Raw genomic sequence first — 20,941 nt, forward strand, 5'->3', positions numbered from 1 at the left:
GCAGGAAGGCATACTTTAGCTTTTATTTTTTAAAAAAGCTGAGACTCAGCCTGTCCTTACTGTTCTGGTGTTAATAATACTTAGGATTTATATAATGCTTTAGATGATTTAACTTAGGATTTATATAATGCTTTAGATGATATTATGGCAACAATCCTTGCAACAACTTTGTAAGGCAGGTCAATACTGCCTCAACACAAACTGGGGGGGGGGGGGCGCTGTGGCCCAAACACCTAGCCAAAGGCTTCCTAGTGAGTTGGTGGCCAAGGAAGGATTTTGATGTGAAGATTCTCAATTTTCAGCTGAATTCCCATGGCCCCTATACTGCACTTGCTCTCTGTTTCTAATGGTTTGCAGGAAACTGTTTCTGAAGGCATTCTTTACACATTTGAGGCATGCGTGGACTCCACAGAAACTGGCCTCTGTGCAAGAGTTGTGGCTTGTGTTCTTATGCCCCCCCCCGCTGACACATGGGAAATGAAAGAGCTACAAGGACAGGATGTTCCCTCACTTCCTGGCCTGCAGATACTAGCCTCTCACAGGGTAGAATATGTTCTTAAAGCCAACCTGTGCAGATGTAAAAACCTTTGTGAGTATTCACATGAAAGAAGAGAAAATGGAAATAAGAGCATCTGTAGGCACAGCGGGCACCTGACAAGGGGAAAAAACGATTTCCTGGTTGGATCTCATTATGCTCCATTGTGCAATCAGCAAATGCATTATTGCATTCATTCAAGATTCGTTTCATCCATATAACAGCATTAACATAGGCTGATGTACCAAGCCCCAATGCCTTCAAACTCTGAGCAAAGCCCCCTCCCCTTTTTGAAGCGGCTTTAAATACCATCTTCAGTCTTGAGCACAATCCTGATCTAATTCAAATCTGTGGTAAAACTCCTATTGGCCTCAGGAGGTATAATAGGGCTGCATCCTCTGTTGAAAACATATGACCGGGCCTTGTCTTGAGAAGAAAGGAGCGGAACAGTTTCCCAGAGCATGCATCAATCAATTTTTAGCATGCAAAACACATGCATTATTTATTGTGTGTGCTCTTGCCTTTAAATGGGTGGTAGATCTTTTTCTCTGGCTACAGCTAAAGATTCCAGTACAAATTCCTATCCAAGGAGAACTTTCCTGGCAGCTGAGTTGTATTTTGAAACCAAGTGAAAACTGGAGACAATTACAATGAGTTCTGCTGCAATCCTTCCCTTTAATAGGTTTCTGTTGTGTTTATAGGCACATTACATATATTTTCTAAGAAATAAGTAATCTCTTTTTTTTGGTCTTGCAAATTTCTCAACAGGCTATGTATTTAGCTTAAGTGCCACGTAGCTGCATATCATCATCATTTTCATTTCCTAAGACTAGTTAATCTAAACAACAGCCTGTCAGAACTTGCTAGGCTAAAAAGGAGGAATGCATTTCCTATTCTTAACCATGAAGCAATTTCAGCACTCAGAGTTGTGGACAGCGAACTATCCTTTAATGTTCCAAACGGCACATGGAGAAAAGGGGGGGATTGAAAATCCATTCCTTCATAAGGGCCCCAAAGAAGTGTGGGCAAGATTATGAGCCTAGGCAGCAACCCCCCTCCCCTAGTTTTATGTTCAAGATCAGCAGCATGGATTAGATTCGCCACACCATACCCTTCTGGAATTATCACACACACACACAAATTCTTTCAAAGAGCAGGGAGAAAGCAAACCCCTCTGTTATTCAATCTGATCTCATACAAAAGGGATTTTGTTTTAAATGAATTTAGACTCATGAGCATCACAAGTCCCAAGGCAAGTAAAAACAATATAAAGCCCATATAAAAACAACTGATTAATACAGTAAGCATTAAAACGGCCTATATAAACACACATTAAAACCATATTAAAATTAATCTAAAAAAAATTATACCCCACCAGCAGGATAATTCCTCTTTGCTCAGTCTCAGGCTGCCCTGAAAATGGTGAACTAATCTGATTTTTATTTGTGTTCCAAAACACAAGCAGCAAAGAACGGGACTATTGAGTGTGCGCTAGGCATTCAGTCACACACGCACGAACCCGATGACAGTAAAAATTGCATCAACCAGCAGCTGCCACTCCACCTGATCTGGCCTGACCAGAGGTAGCCATTCAGGGAAGCTCCCTCTTGGGTTTGGCCCAGATTGCAAACAACTCACCACATCTCCTAGTTCCGCTCTAGATCTGTAAAATTCCTTCCAACTTCTCTCCCACCCCTCCCCACCCTAAATACAATTCACTTTTAACAGTGAAATCCTAAACAGAGTTACCCCAGTCTAGGCCCATTGATTTCAATGGGCCTAGACTGGAGTCACTCTATTTAGGATTGCACCGCTAGTGTAGGGTTCCCTCCTCCCCCCGAAGGTCCCCCTAGGCAATAGTGGTAAGGATCTGGCCCCTCTTCGCGCATCACGTTTTCCGGTTAGAGGCACGCCCAAGACGTTCAGCGTACATCACAAAATTGCCATTAACGCATGTTTGCAAACACGGGCAGAATAAAGGTGCGCTGATTGGCTGCAACTTTTCGGCCGAACGCAGACTCGGGAGCGCAATCCCGGTTCTGCCAAACGTCTCAGCTGCTCGGGGCTGGGCCAACCGTCAGCCCCGCCAAAGGAGGGCCCCCCTCGATGGGCTACTGGGCGGACGCAACGCCTTTCCCTTTCGCCAGTCCTCATCTCCGATCCAACGGCAGGCGGCTCAGGGCTGACAGCTCTCCAAGGGGAAGAGACCCACAGTCCCGCACGACAACACTCCCCCCGTTTGCTGATCCAAACCCTGCGCCGCCGGGAGCCTCCCTGGCACATCCCTCCGCTCCTCACCCTCCCCTCCCACCTTCCTCCAACCCCGCCCGGAGCGGCTCCTTCCCAGGAAGCTGGCCGCGCAGCCGTGGGGAGCTCTCCAGGACTCCCTTCCAAACCGCCCCTGGCGCCTAACCTTCCTTCCCGCCCTCCTCCTCAGGGCCTTTCCCCGGGCCAAAGTGAAACCCCAGCTTGCCTTCCTGGGATCCCAAAGAGCCGCTGCCCCTCCCCAAGCCCCTGCCCGGGATGGCAACGCCAAACAGCTTCGCTCCCCCCGCGGCGCGCTGCAGCAAGCAAGCCAGCCAGCGCCCCCGTCCCCGCGCTGAGAAGCAACCGGAGGGCTGGGCTGGGCAACGGACTCCCAGTCCAGGCGGCATCCTCCCTAACGGACCGGAGCCAGCAAACCCAGCGGGCCGGCGAATGAAACGACCTCGGTGCGGAGGCTTGGGGCGGGGACTCACCGAACATCTGGATGTGGCCCTTTGTGATGGGGTTGAAGCTGCCGCAGGCGAGCAGGATAACGTGGGTCTTGGTGGTCTCGGTCATGGTCTCGACTGGGCTGGGCTCTCTCCGCCGCTCTTTCTCCGTCGCTTCTTTTTGTGTGTCTCAATGTGTCTGCAGAGGGAGGGCAGCTCGGAGCTCCCCGGAGCAAGAACGTCACCGCCTCCTCCCTCCCTTAACTCTCTCCGCGCCGGGCGGCAGGAGGACGGGGGCCTGAACAACCTGAGGACAAACCAGAGCCTCGGGATGAACTTTTGTAGCTGCAACACGCCGCAGAGGATTAAAATAAGAGTTTTGTGGCACGTTGAAGAGTAAACAGAATTTTATTCCGTCCTGAGCTTTGATGGCTTAGACTAGAGGCCAGGTCTTCAGATCCAACAAGAGGAAAGCTAGTCTGTTGGACTGGTGTTGGATTAGGATCGGGGAGACCCAAGTTCGAATCCCCTTCTGCCATGAAAGCTCAATGAGTAGTCTTGGGCCAGTCGCACTATCTCATCCTAACCTACCTAACTGTTGTTGTGAGGATCAAATGGAGGAGTGGAGAATGATGTGAGCTGTTTTGGCCCTCTCTCCACTGTGGAATATAAATCGAGTTAAAAAAATTTTTTTTAAAAAAACCCTACCTCCTACATAAAATGCCAGAATAGCAAAGATCACTGCATCTGAAGAAGTGACTTCCATGGAAGGAACTGCAAGAATTATGTATTCTCAAGTCTTATTAATAGATCACCGTCAACAGATATGGAACTTCACAGGATAATACATGCACAAGCTAGATTTCTGCTTAGAGGATTTTCAGGAAGTGGGCAGAGGCAGAGTAGTCCTTTCCATTACTAGGAACGTACCAGGTAGGCAACTGCTCTGGAGGAATACTGGTAGCCAAGAAGAAGCTGAGCGGGATGGGCCTGTTGTGCTGATCACTCAGCTGGGACCATGTTGTGCCAATACTGATGGTGCCACTACACAGTACAGGTCAAAGCCAAGCACCCCCCCCCATAGGGTTGCCAGCTCAAAGTTGAGAAATTCCTGGAGATCTAGGGGATGAAACATGGAGAAAGTAGGTTTTAGGGAGAGAAAGGACCTTGACATGGCATAATTCCATACAGTCCACCCCCCAAAGTAGCCATTTTCTCCAGGTGAATTGATCTCTGTGGCCTGGAGACCAGTTTTAATTCCGGGAGATCTCCAGCTACTACCTGGAGGCTGGCAACCCTACCCCCCATGGTACTACCAGCATTACAGAGGCCGCTCTGTTCAGCTTTCTTAGGACTGTTGTAACATCCGACGGCACTGCTGAAAGACTGAGGGAGATTGTGGCAAGGATAATCTTTCTTCTCACCAAGAGCAATCCAATGACCTTCACAAATTCCTTGATTTGGGCCTAGTTATATGGTCACAACTTTGTACCTTCAGTGAGAATGAGATCTTTGGGCCCAAGCGGATAAGACAGTCAGAGATTTGTAACAGGCTTTCCTGCTTTTTCAAAAAGTTCAACCATTAATATTAAGCAGAGTTGTATCCTTTAATTCAATGCACTTGGAAAGGTGTGATTGCATGGGATTGCACTGCAAAGTCCCCCTCCGCCAGTCACTGGGTCAGGGAAGCAGCACTGCCAGAACATTCCCCCACCCCTCCACTGCTTTAGTACCCAAACAAAATTGACCCCTGTGAAGTGATTCCCCTCTCTTTCTTTCAAAATTATGCACGTTCCAGATATTTTTTCCCTGAAGGGCAAATAGCAGCTTGATGTTCTGTCATTGTTGGCAACTGTGGTGTGTGATAGGCAAATAGGTCAATGTGGTAGAACATGCCTTAAAACAGGAGGTTGGATTAGATAATATATGGACCCTTCCAGCCTTGCTTGGCAAGGCCGTAGTTTCTTGTATACAAACCCACTTTAACAGCTAAAATATTCTGACTAAGCTCTGCGTTCCATCTGTCAGACACATTCAAAGAATGGAGGGTTCAGGGTGATCCTGAATTCTGTGTTGTGGCATTTCGGGTTGGATCACCCGATCCAATGAGGATCACCTCATTTCCTTGACTGAATTTTAGGGAAATTGTGAAAATTTGTTCGTTCCAACAGCCTTTTGGAGATATTTCACATTGAAGAGTGAAGATGCTGCTTATGTTAAATGGAGTTTGGATGCCTCACAAGGCTGAGGGAAAGTGAGAGGGGCATGTTGAAAGATGCCAGCTGCCTCAAGCTGAGGAGAATGTCCCTGGTATTTTTACTGGAGTCAGAAAGAGAAAATAAAACCACTGTGGAGTAGTAGGATAAGGACAACAATGACTTGAGTAGCAAACTCCTTCGGTTCTGAGGCCTTGCAGGGGTGGAGATAAAGGGGACCTCCCCTTACAAACCCTGTTTGCAGTGTATAATTCTGGAACTGACATGGAGAGAGAGCAACTTGCCCTAGGCCACATAATGAGTCTGCAGACAAGACTTGAATCTAGGTCTTCCAGTTTCTAGTAGAGTTGCCAAATGGAGGAAAAAAAAGTTATGTTCCTTTAGGAGAGGCTTGAAGGGATGTTGTTTAACAGGGGATGTTATTTACCTCCATGCCCTGAACAGCATCAGCTGCCCATTTCCACACATTAAGCCTCTCTTAAAGGGACAAGATATTTTTCTCCTTGTCTGTTGGCAACCCTGGTTTCAAGTCCAGTTCACTTATGCTGCCTTTTCATAAAGCCATGGCTTAACATGTTCAGCCCCAGCTGAAACAAAACTCAAGTATATCTAAATGTTTGTGCTTACATTCGTTCCTAGTTTTTAATCCTACTTCTCACTGTAGACTGTATGTTTGGAGGAGGGGCAGATACCTACCTACCTTTTGCTTACATCACTCTGTGAAGCATCACACACATGGTGGCACTGTTGTATGAAATTTTCTCATGCACGAAAAAATAATAATTTGGTGTGCCGATTTCTGTTTAGCTTCCTTATTTAAAACAACAAAACACCAATCGTAAGCAGAGTTACGTCTTGCTACGCATTGATTTTTGCCCCTTGGGTTGCTAGTATTCAAGTGTCTCTTCCTAGAAAGATTTCCCAGTATCAGTCCTTTATTGTGTGTACAGCCTCTTCCCATCTCATCACTACATCCTTCCCTCCCTCCTTCCTTCCTCTCATTCCAGAGCTTCCACAAGAACAATAAAGATCTGCATGGAACAACTGTTGTATTTCCCCCTTTATGGCTATCATTCCAAATCAGTAAAATCCTTTCTGCTTGCAGGCAAAAGGTGAAATGGACTTGGTTTTACTATCAGAATTTTATTTGGAGAGCTTTCCTTCAGCTAAAGGGCCCATGGATCAATGTCATAAATTGCCAGTTTTAACACAGATTTCTAGTGAATGCAGGGAAACGGACGTTAGGAATGTTCACCCAGACAGGAATGCATAATTAATCTCTCCATATTTCCATTGGGACTGTTCTTTTTTAAAGCATTTATAAAATTCTCTAAAAGAACAGGTTCTATTTTAGAATCGTGACTTTTCATCAAATGTAAACCATAAATAGGAAAATTCAGGATATTTACAGATCTTCTCAGGGGTGTCTCGGGGTGGGGGGCGGTGGCGGTGAAGAGGGATCAAAGGGAGTGCTTATCCTCCCCAAATCCTAAATATACTAATCTGCATTATGTGCTCTGCAATTATAATTCATAGACCTTGCCCCCCCCCATTATGTCTGTCGATGCCTTTTGATTCTCTTGTTTATTTTGAAGCGCCTTCTAATTTTTGCTGATCAAGGGCTGATTCCAACACATTTTTGTCTTCCAATGACACAATCCTTTTTAGATCCATTTAAGTCAACAGGCTTTAAAGGATGTAACTCTACCTAGGACCTTTCCTTGAGGCTATCAGTTATGGGTGACCATAACTAGGAATGTATGCAGATTCTGTAGAGAGTTGCACTGGCTAGAGGAAGGCAGGTTCCCCATCTCCCCTTTTCACTGCAGTCTTTTTCTCCCCCCTCCCCAATCATGCTCTGTTAGGAGCAAATTGAGAGTCTGCAGCAAGAGGGGAAATTAGCAAAAATTACCCTCCCTTTCTCTGCAAATGGAAAAGCCATTCTATCACAGGAACCATAGAGTCCAAGCGGGTATGCCCCCTACATCCCCCATGCATTATGGAGTCTGGTATGATATAGATTTTGGCATTCAGAAAACCTTGGTTTCTATTTCTTCTTCTTTTACTGCTACTACTATCAAGTTTCTCATGGCCGTAGTGTTAGAAGAGAAGGACTTAACACTGTCCCTTTCCTCAGGTTTCAGAGGGGAACAAATCAAAGAGTTAGAAAATGTTTGCTGCTCTGACTATCCTTTGATGTGCAGATCGCTATTCTCAGGACTTCCTCTTCATGACATCCTTCTCTTCCTGGCTTTGTCATAGTCACTCCATACTTCTCCCCTTCTCTCCATCTTACAACCATGGATGCAGGACTTGTCCTGCAATCCATGTCCATCTTTAGATTAGGTAGGTAGAGCTCTATCTCTCCTCCTTTCCTATCAGAGTATGGAGTTCCTATAATAAAGAACTCTTATTTACTTTCTAAATATAAACCAAGAATAAGTTTGTTATTTTCTCTCTCACACTCACACCAGCCAGCACACACGCTCTAACTGCCCATCATGCTTACTCTGCAATTGATATTACTCTGCTAAATCCAACTATGGATTCCTTTGAATAAGTTTCGTGGGCCAGTACTCTCCCTTTTTTAATAGGTTCCGGACCCAGCTTATTGCTCTTACTTTTAGTACGTAGGGGGAACATTTTGAATCAGAAAAGCAAAGTAACTTTGGGCAAGACTCCGAAGGCATGAAGGGGATAAACATTGAATGCCTGTGCAATTCTTCCTCCTCAAATGGTTGCAATTAGACAGACTGGAAGAAAAAATGGCCCTGGAACAACACAAATTACTGGGACACCCATCTTATTTCTTTGAGAAAGTACTGATAGGCAGATTCTAGACTGCCAATCTAAGCCAATTTCACACGCCTTCCCCCTTCTCTTGATTTATCTCATTATAAGGGGTTTTCTACATGGTTTCCCCCCTATCACTTCCTGCCCATACTACAGTTTATCCCCCGATTCTCCACCTTTTTTTGGCCCTTAGGGTCCCCCCCCCATTTCCCCCAGTTCTTTTGATACTACTTTTACTTTTTTGAAGCCAATTCTGAGTTGCCTTCATTCTTCATGCATAATATTACTTTTGGTTTTGTTTGCCCCTCCCCCTTACATCCATCTCCAACCCACTTTCTGATGACTGGACTTAATCATCATTTAACAAATTCCCACTCCTCGCCTTCCTTTACCTCCCCACTCCTGGGCCATTTCCACATGTCCTTAAAGGGACAGCCCACTCAATGAACGCTGGCCGTTTCCCCCCTTGATTCTAGATGTCCCTGTTTTCAAAAAGGTTGCAAGACGTTCGGCTTCTATTTCTTTTGGCATCTTTTCTGGGAACATACTTTCCCACGGTCCCCAAAAAGTCACTGAAAAAACAGCAGCCAAACAGTCTGCAACCATTTTGAAAACAGGGAGGTCTGGAGTCAAGGAGAAAAGCCGCCAGTGCTCAGTGAGTGGGCCTTCCCTTTAAAGACATGTAGGAAAGGCCTTGGTTTTGTTTTCAATCTCTTTTAAACTGTCACTTTCATATCGCCATATTGACATACCATTGTAATCATAGATGCAGCAGCTTTCATTTTTTTTTTTAAAAAGTAAGTCTCTTGCCCCTTTCCTCTTGGAGATAAAGGGAAAGGGAAAAGGGGAAAAAAGCATATCTCTGTAAGGGCAGAGGCTACAGACTTTTTAAAAAATGAAAGCTGGGAAGGCAGAAAACCTGCTGCATCTATTATTACAACGGTATATCAATACAACGATATAAAAGTGACAGTTGTTAAAAAATCTCAAAAGCCCTGGTTGCCCAGGGAAGTGGGGCTGGCCACTTGTAGGGCCAGAAAAGTGGCACGGTTTGAAAGGGACGTAGCCACTGCTGCTCTGTGCTCTGTTCCCAAAGACATCAGTTTGCCACATTGATGCCAGACACTACCTCCAAGCTCTGGGTTTGCCAGTTTGGCCAGGGCGCACTGGTTTGGACTGTGCGGGGAGATTCGGGACAGGCGGTGGATCTGCTGTCTTTTAGGCTCCCCACGCAAAGACAGGCAGTGTGTTCATTTTCTACTGAAGGCTCTTGACAAGAGGGGGTGTTCAGACTTATCTGTATTTCTGATCTATCAGCATTTAAAAGATGAGACCTGTTAAACAAAGCCCAGGATGCTGTCTGCATGAATTAGCCAAGGCTCTTGCAAATGAGGCATTTAAAACTTTTAACAGTCAAAAAACACTATCAGGTATTGCAATTATATTAGGATAATAAATATATATGGGTATCTTTCGGGAAAAAATCCTTAGGGGAATACAAATGCCTCAAAGCATCAAAACAATGACAAAAATCTGCTGGAGGCCTCCATCTTTAAAGTCAGTTACATAAAATAACACGATTTGCTTTGAAGGTCATCTGAATGAGGCTATAGATCCAATCAAGACAGCAGATATGTTGGTCAGGAAATCTGTTTTTAAATGGAAGAGTTCACCTGTGATACTCAGCGAAAGCAATCCTAAGTAGGTCTACTTGGAAGTAAGTCCCATGTTATTCAATGAGGTTTCCTCCCAGGAAAGTGTCCTTAGGGTTGCAGCAGTGTATCTTTTGCATTGTCTGAATGAGTGCCCAGCCTAAGGTTCCCCCCAGAGCCAACTTTTTAATATGAAAAATAGGTGGTGTCTGTTGCCAGGAAACATGTCCTGTCAATAACAACTGCAACATCAGCTGTGTTCTGTCTCAGTGTGAGGGTAAGCTTACCATTTGCAAAGCAAGGTGGCCCTTACCCTGTCCAGTACAAATACGATTGTTCTGTCTTAGGGCAAAATCTGAGGGGGGAAAAGTTTGGTAAGTCTCCAGTATGTTAATTTTGAACCAGGGAAAACCTGATGGTAAAGGGTGTCTCTTGGACAGCGCTCATGCTTTCAGCAACACTCCTTTCCCAATTACCGGAGCAGTTCTGCAATTTTTTAAAAACCCTAATCTTAGTCCAGATCACAGTTTACGTGAAGAAAGAAAGAAAGACAGAGATAGACAGACAGAGACAGAAAGAGACAGAAAGATTGAGTTCTTTTCCACGCAGGGCTTTTTCATCAGTTCTGGCCCCAAATTGCATCAATTTCTCTTCTGTGCGCACGGTTAAAATATCTAGATTCAGTCTCCAAACGGCTTCCCAGGCTTTTTTGCATTCCACATGGAGAAAGTCTGCATCGGCTGCAGAATCGATCTTTCCCCGGCTTTTCTGCAGCTTTTCTCCCTGTGCACATACCCTGATTTCCGCCCCCAGCAAAGTCAAATCACAAGTTTTTGAAATGCAGAATGCTTTCTTCCCTGTGAGGCCTGGCCCTGGCCCTGCCTTTCACCCTCCCCTTTATTCCTTTGCATCCGGATCGGTTGAACAGCAACCATTCAAGTATTTTAAAAAAACTATATAGCAATGTTGAAAGGTTGGTGCCATTAAAAAAGACCCCCCCCCCCCCAAAAAACCTTGTAAGTTTCCTCAGCAATCAACTGAGGAAACTGACCAGTCCTCAAAGCCCGCAGCAGAATGGGGCAGTTTTCTAGATCCAATGAATAAAGCGGAATAAAGCAGAAAGCCCGATGCAAAGTTCACCCTGCAGAAGAGGCCCCAAAAGAGCACTCAGACATCCACTTCAGGCATGTTGCACATTCAGTCTGATAAAAACATAAACACACGAGAGAAAAGATGTCCATATAATTGTTGTGTGAACGAGTCCTTATTTGTGCAAAATTGAGCACAGAACTACAGCCAAAGTCTGGTTTTGTATAAAGAGCAAATTGAGTAGGGCAAGAGGGCAAATGAGATGCCCAAGAAAAATTTAGGTTTTTAATTGTCTGTAGCCTGAGAAGGGAAATTCAACTCTGCACTCTAATGCTACAGGACATTTAATTACTTTTTCCAATTTATTCTTTAAATGCAGAGCCTGGACCTTTGTACTCCTGGGTGAACATTGTCCTACATCACTGTCTGGAATAATGTGGAAAGTCTCTCTCTCTCTCCCCCTCTCAAAATGCATTATTTATGTTCTTTGCAAATTGGGAAGGGATATATATGCTCTCTTTTGACAATGAAATCCTATCTCTTTCTATGAAAGGGTTTCTTAAAATAAATTGTAGTTTAAAATGATTTTGCACCTATTTTGCATTTCTTGGAAGGGCTACCTGATTATTTTATGCATTTTGCAGCAGGCTATGGATCCTTTAAGCAAAACTTTCCTGACAATTAGCTAGGCTAGATCGATTCTTTCTTGCCCTGTCAACAGTTTAGATCTTATTGGACGGGGTTGTAAAGACAAGAAACTATTCCCATCAGAGACCAGCAGATTGCTGACCCCTTACCCGGCCAATAGGAACTTCCCCTTCCCCATACCTAGCCTAGGATTGCCAAATTCCAGGTGAGGCCTGGCAATATCCCAGAATTATAATAGATCTCCAGACTACAGAGATCAGTTCCCCTGGAGAAAATGGCTTCTTTGGAGGGTGAACTCTATGATACTACCTCCTCCTCAAACGCAGACTCCCCAGGCTCCACCCCCAAATCCCCAGGAATTTCTCATCCTGGAGTTGGCAACCCTAACTTAGCTCCAAAAGGGAAAAGAGGGGAAGAGGCCCCATGTGACAGATATGGACAAACCAGTGCTGGTATCAACATTCACACCCAGCCAGAAGCAACAAGGCTGCCTATGGAGACCTGACTATGGAGACCTGGAGCGGGCAGGAACCTGAGGTGAAAGGAAACTAGCTCAATATATGAGAAGGTCCTCTAGTCCACAAGTTGACTGAACAGAAGGCGTGAGGGCAGACAGCAGGCAAGCCAAATGGAGACTTATGTACTGGATAGGAATCTCTACTCAAACTGGAGGGCAGATGGAGACCTTGGAACCCTAATGTAAGGCATCGATGTAAGGCTAAAACTCACCAACCCCTTGCAGTATCTGAGTCCTATTGAGAGCTAGAGGGTACAGTAATCTGATGTTTGTGTTGGTGGGCTGGAGTGGTGTGCATGCAGGGAGAGATAGTGAAGGCTGTGAAGGGCTTTGGAAGTTATAATTTCTACCTTGGATTGAACTTGGAAAAAAAATGGCAGCTAGTGCAGCTGGTTCTTAACTAAACATCACGGAGGATGCTTCTGCAGGCTAGGAACAGGGCTGGCCTGGTCTCCCAGTTGATGGTGGAAAGTGCTCTCAAGACATAGCTGACTTATGGCAACCCCCGGTGGGGGTTACATGGCAAGAGACTAACAGAGGTGGTTTGCCATTGCCTACCTCTGCAACCCTGGTCTTTGTTGAGGTCTCCCATCCAATTACTAACCAAGGCTGACCCTGCTTAGCTTCTGAGATCATGCTCACCTGGACCATCCAGGTCAGGGTGGTCTCCCAGTTAAACACGCCCAAATAGAATCTCCAGGGACCCAGAATAGATCCACTGCTGTTGCTATTTTCATTTATAACCCGCCTTTCTCATTGGGACTCAAAGTGATTTACAAATATGATTTTTTTTTAAAAAAACCTTTTCAGTCAATGATTAAGCAGATTATAAATATGGTAGCATCAGTCAACCAGTAAGTGGATTACAAGATAATACATTTGACTTTAACACCATAGTCGTCTGGAACAATGAGTTCCTGTTAACTTGTGCTGACAGTAACCGGGATGTCATATTCTGAACCAGCTGAAATTTCTAAGTTGGCTTCAAGACCAATCCTATGCTACATTAAGCCGGCTGTGAGGTTACAAAAGCAGGGATCAGCGTGTGCCCCAATATGCTTTTCCCCAGAATGCTGGTCCAATCACCCCATTTGCAGTTAATCACAGGCAAATCTTCCTACGTTCCCATTGGATGCAAATATGATATATTTAGATATTTATCAGCTGCTCTCTTCTACAGCAGGCTTACAACATCCTTCTCTCCTCTTCCATTTTATTCTCAAAATGTATTATGCAGGGCTTTTTTTCTGGGAAAAGAGGTGGTGGAACTCAGTGGGTTGCCAGCACAGGGGGCAACTCTTGGCAGGAGGTGGTACCCCTGGTACCCCTGGTACCACGTGCAAAGTGCATGCATGCTCCCAGGGCCAATGATGTCACTTGGGGTCAGCTGGAATAAGGCGGGAGTTTTCAAAAGTTTAAATTGCTCTTGGCGAAAATGGTCACATGGTTGGTGGCCCCGCCCAGCAGCGTGGAGGGCAATCTAAACTCCCCTCTGTCTGGAGATCAGGGGCGGGGCCACCAGCCATGTGACCATTTTCAAGAGGTTCCGGAACTCCGTTCCACCGCGTTCCAGCTGAAAAAAAGCCCTGGTATTATGTATTTATTTAGAAAAATTAATATACTGCCTCTTCAGAGACCTGCTCAAGACAGCAAAAACCCTATGAGTTAGATTAGGCTGAGAGAGGGTGACTGGCCCAAGGTCACCCAGCAAGATTGGGATTTGAACTTGCTCTCCAATTGTTTCGCGAGTACGTATGTGTGTGTGGGAAGGGGATGCCTGCTGTGCCTGCAGTGTCAAAATGATTTGAATAGGGACATGTCTCAAATCCAGTGCATAGAGACTCATTTTGCACATCTGAGCTCCTTGATAAAATCTGGGGCTGAGCTGGACAATCAGACCCTAAACGCAGAGGGCCCTGTTTGAACTCACACCCCTGTATCTATGATGGATGGGGGGAACAGAGAGAGTGGGCATGCCAGGTGAGCAGGGGAGGTACAGCATGTTCATGTTGTTTTTCCTTCTCGCATGTAGGAGAGTGATTGGAGGCTGTAATGCCTGATTCACCCCATTAACACATGCCTTGCGGTGCACTTGGCTGAGATCTGTCCCTGCAGTTTTGTCAAGCAACCCCCCCCCCCTCCTGATTTTTTTTCCAAGGCAGGAAATAGAATGTCAGAACAGCTGAAGCGGCTGCTATTTGTGTGAGAGAGCAAGAGCAGGAAGCAGAGCTGCCCTTAGGTACTGGAGCCACCTACAGGGCTATGCCCAAAAGACACTGAACACAGATTTAATCAGTTGTCTGTCATATCTGTCCGCAGTTGCGTGATGCTGCAGAGGGTAGCTAAATGTCCCAGATTTTCACAAAATACTTCCTTATTCCAGACCATCAGAGAAGCACAAAACCCCACGGGGCCTAGACCCACAGATGGAGGATACATAAGGAATTTCGCCTGCGAGGCCGTACTGACTGTAGAGACCCATGTGGCATTTCCCCATGTCTGTGTGTGGCTTTTATTTAAACATTGTGAAGTCACATACACACTTGCAGAGCCTCTGGAATCCAAGACGAAGGGTCTGCATATGCATTGGCTTGCCAACTTCCAGTGAGGCCTGGAGTTCTTCTGGAATTACTTCTGATCTCCAGATCTCAGAGACCCGTCCTCCCTGGAGGAAATGGAATTTTAGGAGCCTGAAGGTGGACTCTATAGCATGACATCCCTGCTGAGCATCCTCTAGGCAATGTTTCCAGATCTCCAGGCATTTCCCAAGCCAGTGTTAGCAATCTTACGACTGGACCCCCAAATTCCTGTTAGTAGCACTAGTTAGTCTATTTATTTGATAGACAAGAAACGTTTCCATTCCCAGGTGCTGGATATTTAGGAGGAGCTGTCATGACTACACTGATGCCGTCAAACTGCAGCTCAGCTAATCCATTGCTTACCTAATGCTATGTGTGCATATACACAGAAATCATATTGTTATGAGCTTGGCCTCTGATTACTGTGGATCATTCTATCCTACAGGGAAAAAGGAAGGGCAATGTAGCTTAATGATGATCAGTATCTCCTCAGTGGGCCCTCAGAGGCAGGCAGTGGTTCAAGCGTGCCCATCGGGAGTCGGAAGAGGAGAGCCTCCTGCCTAGCTGGCGGGACAGAGCAGAAGGACGTCTGCATGAAATGAAAGCACAATTTTAGATGCTGGAAGGAACAAAGAGAGAGAGGGAAGTGGGCTGCTATTGCTTGCAGTTGGCTGAAGTGGTTTAGTAGTGCAGAATCTCTCTCTCTCTGGGGATTTGGTGTGAGATAGTGGATAAGGAGTGCTCTCTCCTCCAAAGCGAACCAACCCACGCACCCACGCAAACACTTGCTGCTCCTGGAACTTCACATACTTGGTGAAGTGGGGTGTGTGTAATAATATTCTGGTTACCTAGCAACTGCAGGATATGCTCCCAGACCACTTATTATGCAATTGCAAAGGGGTTTTCCTCACCTTTTCTCCTACAGTTCATCAAGCAGCGATAGCAACAGACTGACTCTTAAAGGGGAGGGGGAAACCCCAGAGCACAGGACAGATCGGATCCTTGTCCAGAAAGCAAGAGCTGTCATTTTTTAGTTTTCCTGCAGGCACTTTGTATTTATTTACTTAATTCTTTGTGCAGCCTTTGCCTTGAGCCTGGATGTAAACATGAATAGGATCTAGGGTTGACAGGTCCAGGTCAGGAAATTCCTGGAGATTTGGGGGTGGAGCCTGAAGAGGGTGGGGTTTGGGGAGGGGAGGAGCCTTGGTGAGGTATAATTCCATAGAGTTCACCCTTCAAACAAGCAGCATTTTCTCCAGGGGGAACTGATCTCTGTTGCTTGGAGATCAGTTGTGATTTTAGGAGATCTCCAGCTATCACCAGGAGGCTGGCAAGCCTAATAGGATCAGCTTGCTAGAAGATCAGAAGTAGAGCCCAAGTAAGGGACAGGATTCAGACAACCATTCTAAAGAAAGCAACTTCCTCTGAGTTCAGTGGGGCACTTTCCCCAGGTAAATGTGCATAGGATTGCAGCCAGAATCAGAAGCAGACCTGTGCCAACTATTTCTAGAAGAGCAGAATATTAATGCAGTTGTTGTTGTTAGGGCAGCATCCAGCTCCATACTGGGTTAAACTAAGGTCATGGAGAATACTTTTACTTATGTTTCAGAATCCAGCATCCTTTGCTCTCCTGTCTAATCTAATAGCTGATGGAGCACAACTTTCAGCACCTGTCTTCTCTGGTTACACCTCAACCATTTTCAGTGGTTGCAATGAGCAGTGGCATAGCGTGGGGGGGGGCAGAGGGGTGGCCACCCTGGGCGCATAATTTTTAGGGGTCGCCGTGGGAGGCCACTTATGGCACTGTGGCTGCCTGCTGTGCAACTGGGGCAGCCGGCTTGCTGGGTGCTGAGCTGGCCTGGCTGTCCTGCAGCCGAAGAGCATGTTGAGTTGGTGGCAGCCAGGGGCACCATCTCTTGCCGGGAGTTGCCCCAGGTGCTGCCAACCCACGCTATGCCACTGTGTGGAGGACTGCCTGGTAAGGGGCAGGGAGGTGAGCAGCCAGAATCGCGGGAGAGTTCCCGGGGGGGCAGTCATGCCGTGCATGATGAAGTGATGTCATCACACAGTCCCAGGAGCACATGCGTGTGCGGTGCTAGGGGCACCACTTCCTGCTGGGAGTTGTCCCGGGTGCTGCCAACCCACGCTACGCCACTGGCAGTGAGCAGGAGACGCAACATGATGAATACTCACCCCTGCACCTCAGTATCCTTGAAACAGATAAACAACTTTACAAAGAAAAATAAGCAGGTGATAACTTAAAGATCAACAAGGTTCCCCCCTCCTCCTTGTGTAAGTTTTTGTGGTCTAGATCCTGCTTCATCACATCCGACAAAACAGGCTCTCGGCCACAAAAAAAGCTTATGCTAGAATAAAAACATGTTGGTTTGTAAGGCAGCATGAGATTCTTGTTTCGCTTTGCTGCAACATGGAACTTCTGGAACTCTCTGAAGGATGGCAGTGACAAATGGGAGGGGGCAGGGCTTTGCTTTTATAGAGGCACGTCTGATATTAACCTTATCTTTGTGCATAACTGAATGCTGCCTGGAGTGTTCCAAGCCCTGAATCAGCGGTCTCTGACTCTACGGCACATATGCTAGCCTTACACCACATGGAAACTGGCTGAGTTCCTTATGACTATATAAATGTCTCTTGGGTACCGAATGTAGGCCATGTTCAGGAGCATTTAGTCCCTGGTAATCTAAAGTGGCTGGACCAGCCCTATTAAAATGTGAGCTCACTGTGCCATACTAAAATCAAAAAGAGTCCAGTAGCACCTTTAAGACTAACCAATTTTATTGTAGCATAAGCTTTCAAGAATCACAGTTCTCTTCGTCAGATGCATGGAGGGCAAAAAGAGAAACTGGTCAGATATAGAGGAGGAGGGGGGCGGGGTAGATGCAAACATCTCCTTCTGATATGCAGATGCAAACAGCTCCTGTGCCATACTAAAGCGGTATTTAGACTGGTCCACTTTCTTAAAGAAAGAAGGGTCTTTCTACCTGCAAGTGAACTGTACCAATTGCACTGAAGATAATTACATTTTTGTGGGGGGGAGGTTTTTGCTAGGGTTACCAGCTTTTTTTACTAGCTGTATTCCTGTGCCTTTGAAACAGGAAACATTTTTTTTAAAAAAAATCAGGAGAATGGTAAAAAATGAGAGGGAGGATAAAGAGCACTACATTCTTTCAGAATTTTTGGAAATTATTTACATCCACAAGAAGGGAAACTTAACTAGAATGTTTTATGTAGATTAGGAATGGTACCACCACATCTAAGAGGATGCCAACATGGTTAACAAGCAAGGCCAATGAAGCCATAAAAGGGCTTCCTTAAAAAACGAGAAAGCTTGCCTAAATTAGGTGAATAAGAAGGAACACAGGCTCTTGCTGAACAAAAGTGCCTTACATGGTGAGTGAAATGAGAATATGAGAAGGTTTGTTCAGAATGACTGTAGCACATAGGTTCAGAATAGCACATAGGTTTGTTCCGAATAAGTGTAGCACAAAGTCACAAGACATCAAAATTAAATTAGTTCATGCCAAATAACATATAGATCCAGAACTCTCCATAATTTGATGCAATACAAATTCAGTCATGACTGCCAAGTAGCTAGTCATTGAACCTGTTTTTATGGAGTCTTCCAAGAGTCAAATTACAAACTGATCCTCAGCAGTCTATATAATTTCTTTATATTTTAGCATATGGCTAGAGACATAGCAGTAACAAATGTGACAGTGAAGCTGCTAATTTTTCTGTGCTGCTGATAGAATCGAGAATTTCAGGTAGGCGATAACCAAAATCTATTAAAAATGTAGGTGCATAGGGTTCTCTTTCTGTGTGGTTGGGGCCCCATTTTTAAAGAAGCGTTCTCAAGTGCATGCCCAAGTGTGCTGTTCTGACCTTAGATAAATGTGGGGGCAGTGCCTGCTACTGTGATTCTGCTAAGCTGATATGTGAAGTTAAAGTGGCCCAGGAGCAAGCCAAGCTGAGTAGCTCCATGGTGTTGCAAGCCAGCAAAGCAGGGGTTGCTCAGCTCAGACCCATCTAGCGGCGCCAACAATATGAACTGGCTGACTCATTACCTCTGGTGGGCGAGGCAACCAGTATTGATGCTGATCATTGATGCTACAGTAGGGTTTCAGATCAGTGGTCCCTGCAACACTGGCACATCTACTGCAGCTTGGCTGTTCTTGCTTCTGGCTGCCAGAGGCCCTCCAATAAAGCAGTCCACCAGGATTTTTCTCTGCAAGTTACGTGTTTGGATCCTGCCTCTGGATCCTGCCTTTGGATCCTGTCCATTCTGCCTCTGGATCCTGTCCACTTCTATGTGCTTACAGTAGCATATCTCTGTCTGCAAAATCAGGTATGATTTAAGCCCATTTCATTACAGAGGCAAAAACCAAAATCAGCAGGCTCATTTGATGTCACTGAATTCTACTCCTACTGACAGATATCCTACTGCTCCACTGTGAAATGTTTTCCAGCCTAAGGAGCCCTCTTCCAGCTTAAGTGGCTCTTCCTTCCACAGAAGGGACACTTAAGTTGGAGGAAGGCTTCTGAGGCTGGAGGAACCAGGATACCATTTTCAGTGGCATCACCATGTTTCACACAAATTATGGTTACACTCTCAGTCTACGTATTCACCATGTGAATGTAGTTGTGTGAATCGACCCTTAGTCTTGCCTGTTTCTTCTTGAGGGTCTTTCCATCTATTATCTTAACCTTCTTAAACTGAAATGTTGGGAGTCAGAAAGACAGACACACAGAGAGAGAAACGGGCACTACACACATGTAAACTCCCCTGGTGATGAGTCACAACAAGTACTGGCTTTTCTGAACAAAGCCTAGTGACTCATGAATTCAGAGCCAAGCAGCAGGTCTTTGTTTTCTAGCCCCCTTTCCCAATTTAACATCTAATTCTGAACAGGAGCTTCCCCGTCAGCCTTTGAATTAGGATGCTATTGATTTTTTTGTGGGTGCATGCTTATTACTAAAAAAAAAATCCAAACACTGATTATTACTCATATTCAACATTAGTTACCATTCAATGACACAGAAATTAATATTTTGCCTGTAAGTGTTGGGGCTATCCTTGGTGCTTAAATATAAATGGTATAAGAGAAACCCCTTCAATACAAATCTGGTATCAGAAAATGAATATAAGAAGATCCCTGTTGGATTATGCCTAGAATCTATTTAGTTCAAGTTAGATACTTCCAGTGGCACTCATAAAGGGAATCAAAACATCCCCAGACCCTACTTTTTTGGGCCCCAGCTTATGGTATTCAAAGGTATACTGCTCTTGAACATGGGGGTTCCATTTACTATAATTGCTATTCTCTACCACTGAGTCACAACCCCTCCCTTTATTCAGGATCATGAAAACTGCAGCAGACTATGAAGAGCACCAAATGGTCGACTCCTGACTGGGGAATCTGTTCAAGAGCAGGTTTGACTGGACTAGAAGCCTAGGCTTGTTTTGTTGGCTACGTGCCAGGAGGGATCAAGCACTTGTACTCTTCAACCCACCAAAGCTGGTTTGCCATAGGCTCCCCCCCCCCCCCAAATGTAAAATGCTTCTTCACTCAACATATAATTAATTTGAGGAATTTATCATAAGATGTGCTGGCTTTCAAAGCCTTTTAAAAACAATTAGGTTGTTTTACAGAGAACAAGTCTTTCAGTGGATAATCTGCTTGGCATGCAGAATGTCCCAGGTTCATTTCTTGGCATCTCCAGTGAAAGACCTCTACCAGAGACACTGGAAAGCTGCTGCCAGTCTGAGTAGAAAATACTGACTTTGATGGGCAAGTTGGTCTGATTCAGTATCTGTCATGTGTCCATTATTTGGGTGCAACTTATAGACAGTTAAGGACCACTCTCTTGCTTTTTCTCCCTGCCATGACAGCAAAGCCATGATCTAAATGAAATAGTTTTACTTTGGAATGGTTAAGCCATATAGGAGCCCTGTGGCGCAGAGTGTTAAGCTGCAGTACTGTAGCCCAAGCTCTGCTCATGACCTGAGTTCGATGTGGGGGAAGCCGGGTTCACATAGCCGGCTCATGGTTGACTCAGCCTTCCATCCTTCCGAGGTCGGTAAAGTGAATACCCAGTTTCCTGGGGGTAAAGTGTAGATGACTGGGGAAGGCAATTGCAAACCACCCTGTTAAAAGTCTGCCAAGAAAACATCATGACTCGTGATGCAATGTCTCCCCG

The 20,941-nt window shown here is 45.5% G+C and overlaps 1 protein-coding gene across 1 annotated transcript in view; it reads right to left on the bottom strand.

Moving 5' to 3' along the window:
• Nucleotides 1-3,358, bottom strand: part of NMNAT2 (nicotinamide nucleotide adenylyltransferase 2) — a 90,235-nt gene extending 86,877 nt beyond the window's left edge. The window contains exon 1 of the mRNA XM_054981420.1: nt 3,274-3,358. Within this exon, the coding sequence (XP_054837395.1) occupies nt 3,274-3,358 (85 nt within the window). The remainder of the gene's footprint in view (nt 1-3,273) is intronic.
• Between the last annotated feature and the right edge of the window lie 17,583 nt (nt 3,359-20,941).

The sequence above is a fragment of the Eublepharis macularius genome, chromosome 5 (assembly GCF_028583425.1).
Source record: "Eublepharis macularius isolate TG4126 chromosome 5, MPM_Emac_v1.0, whole genome shotgun sequence".
Lineage (NCBI taxonomy): Eukaryota > Metazoa > Chordata > Lepidosauria > Squamata > Eublepharidae > Eublepharis > Eublepharis macularius.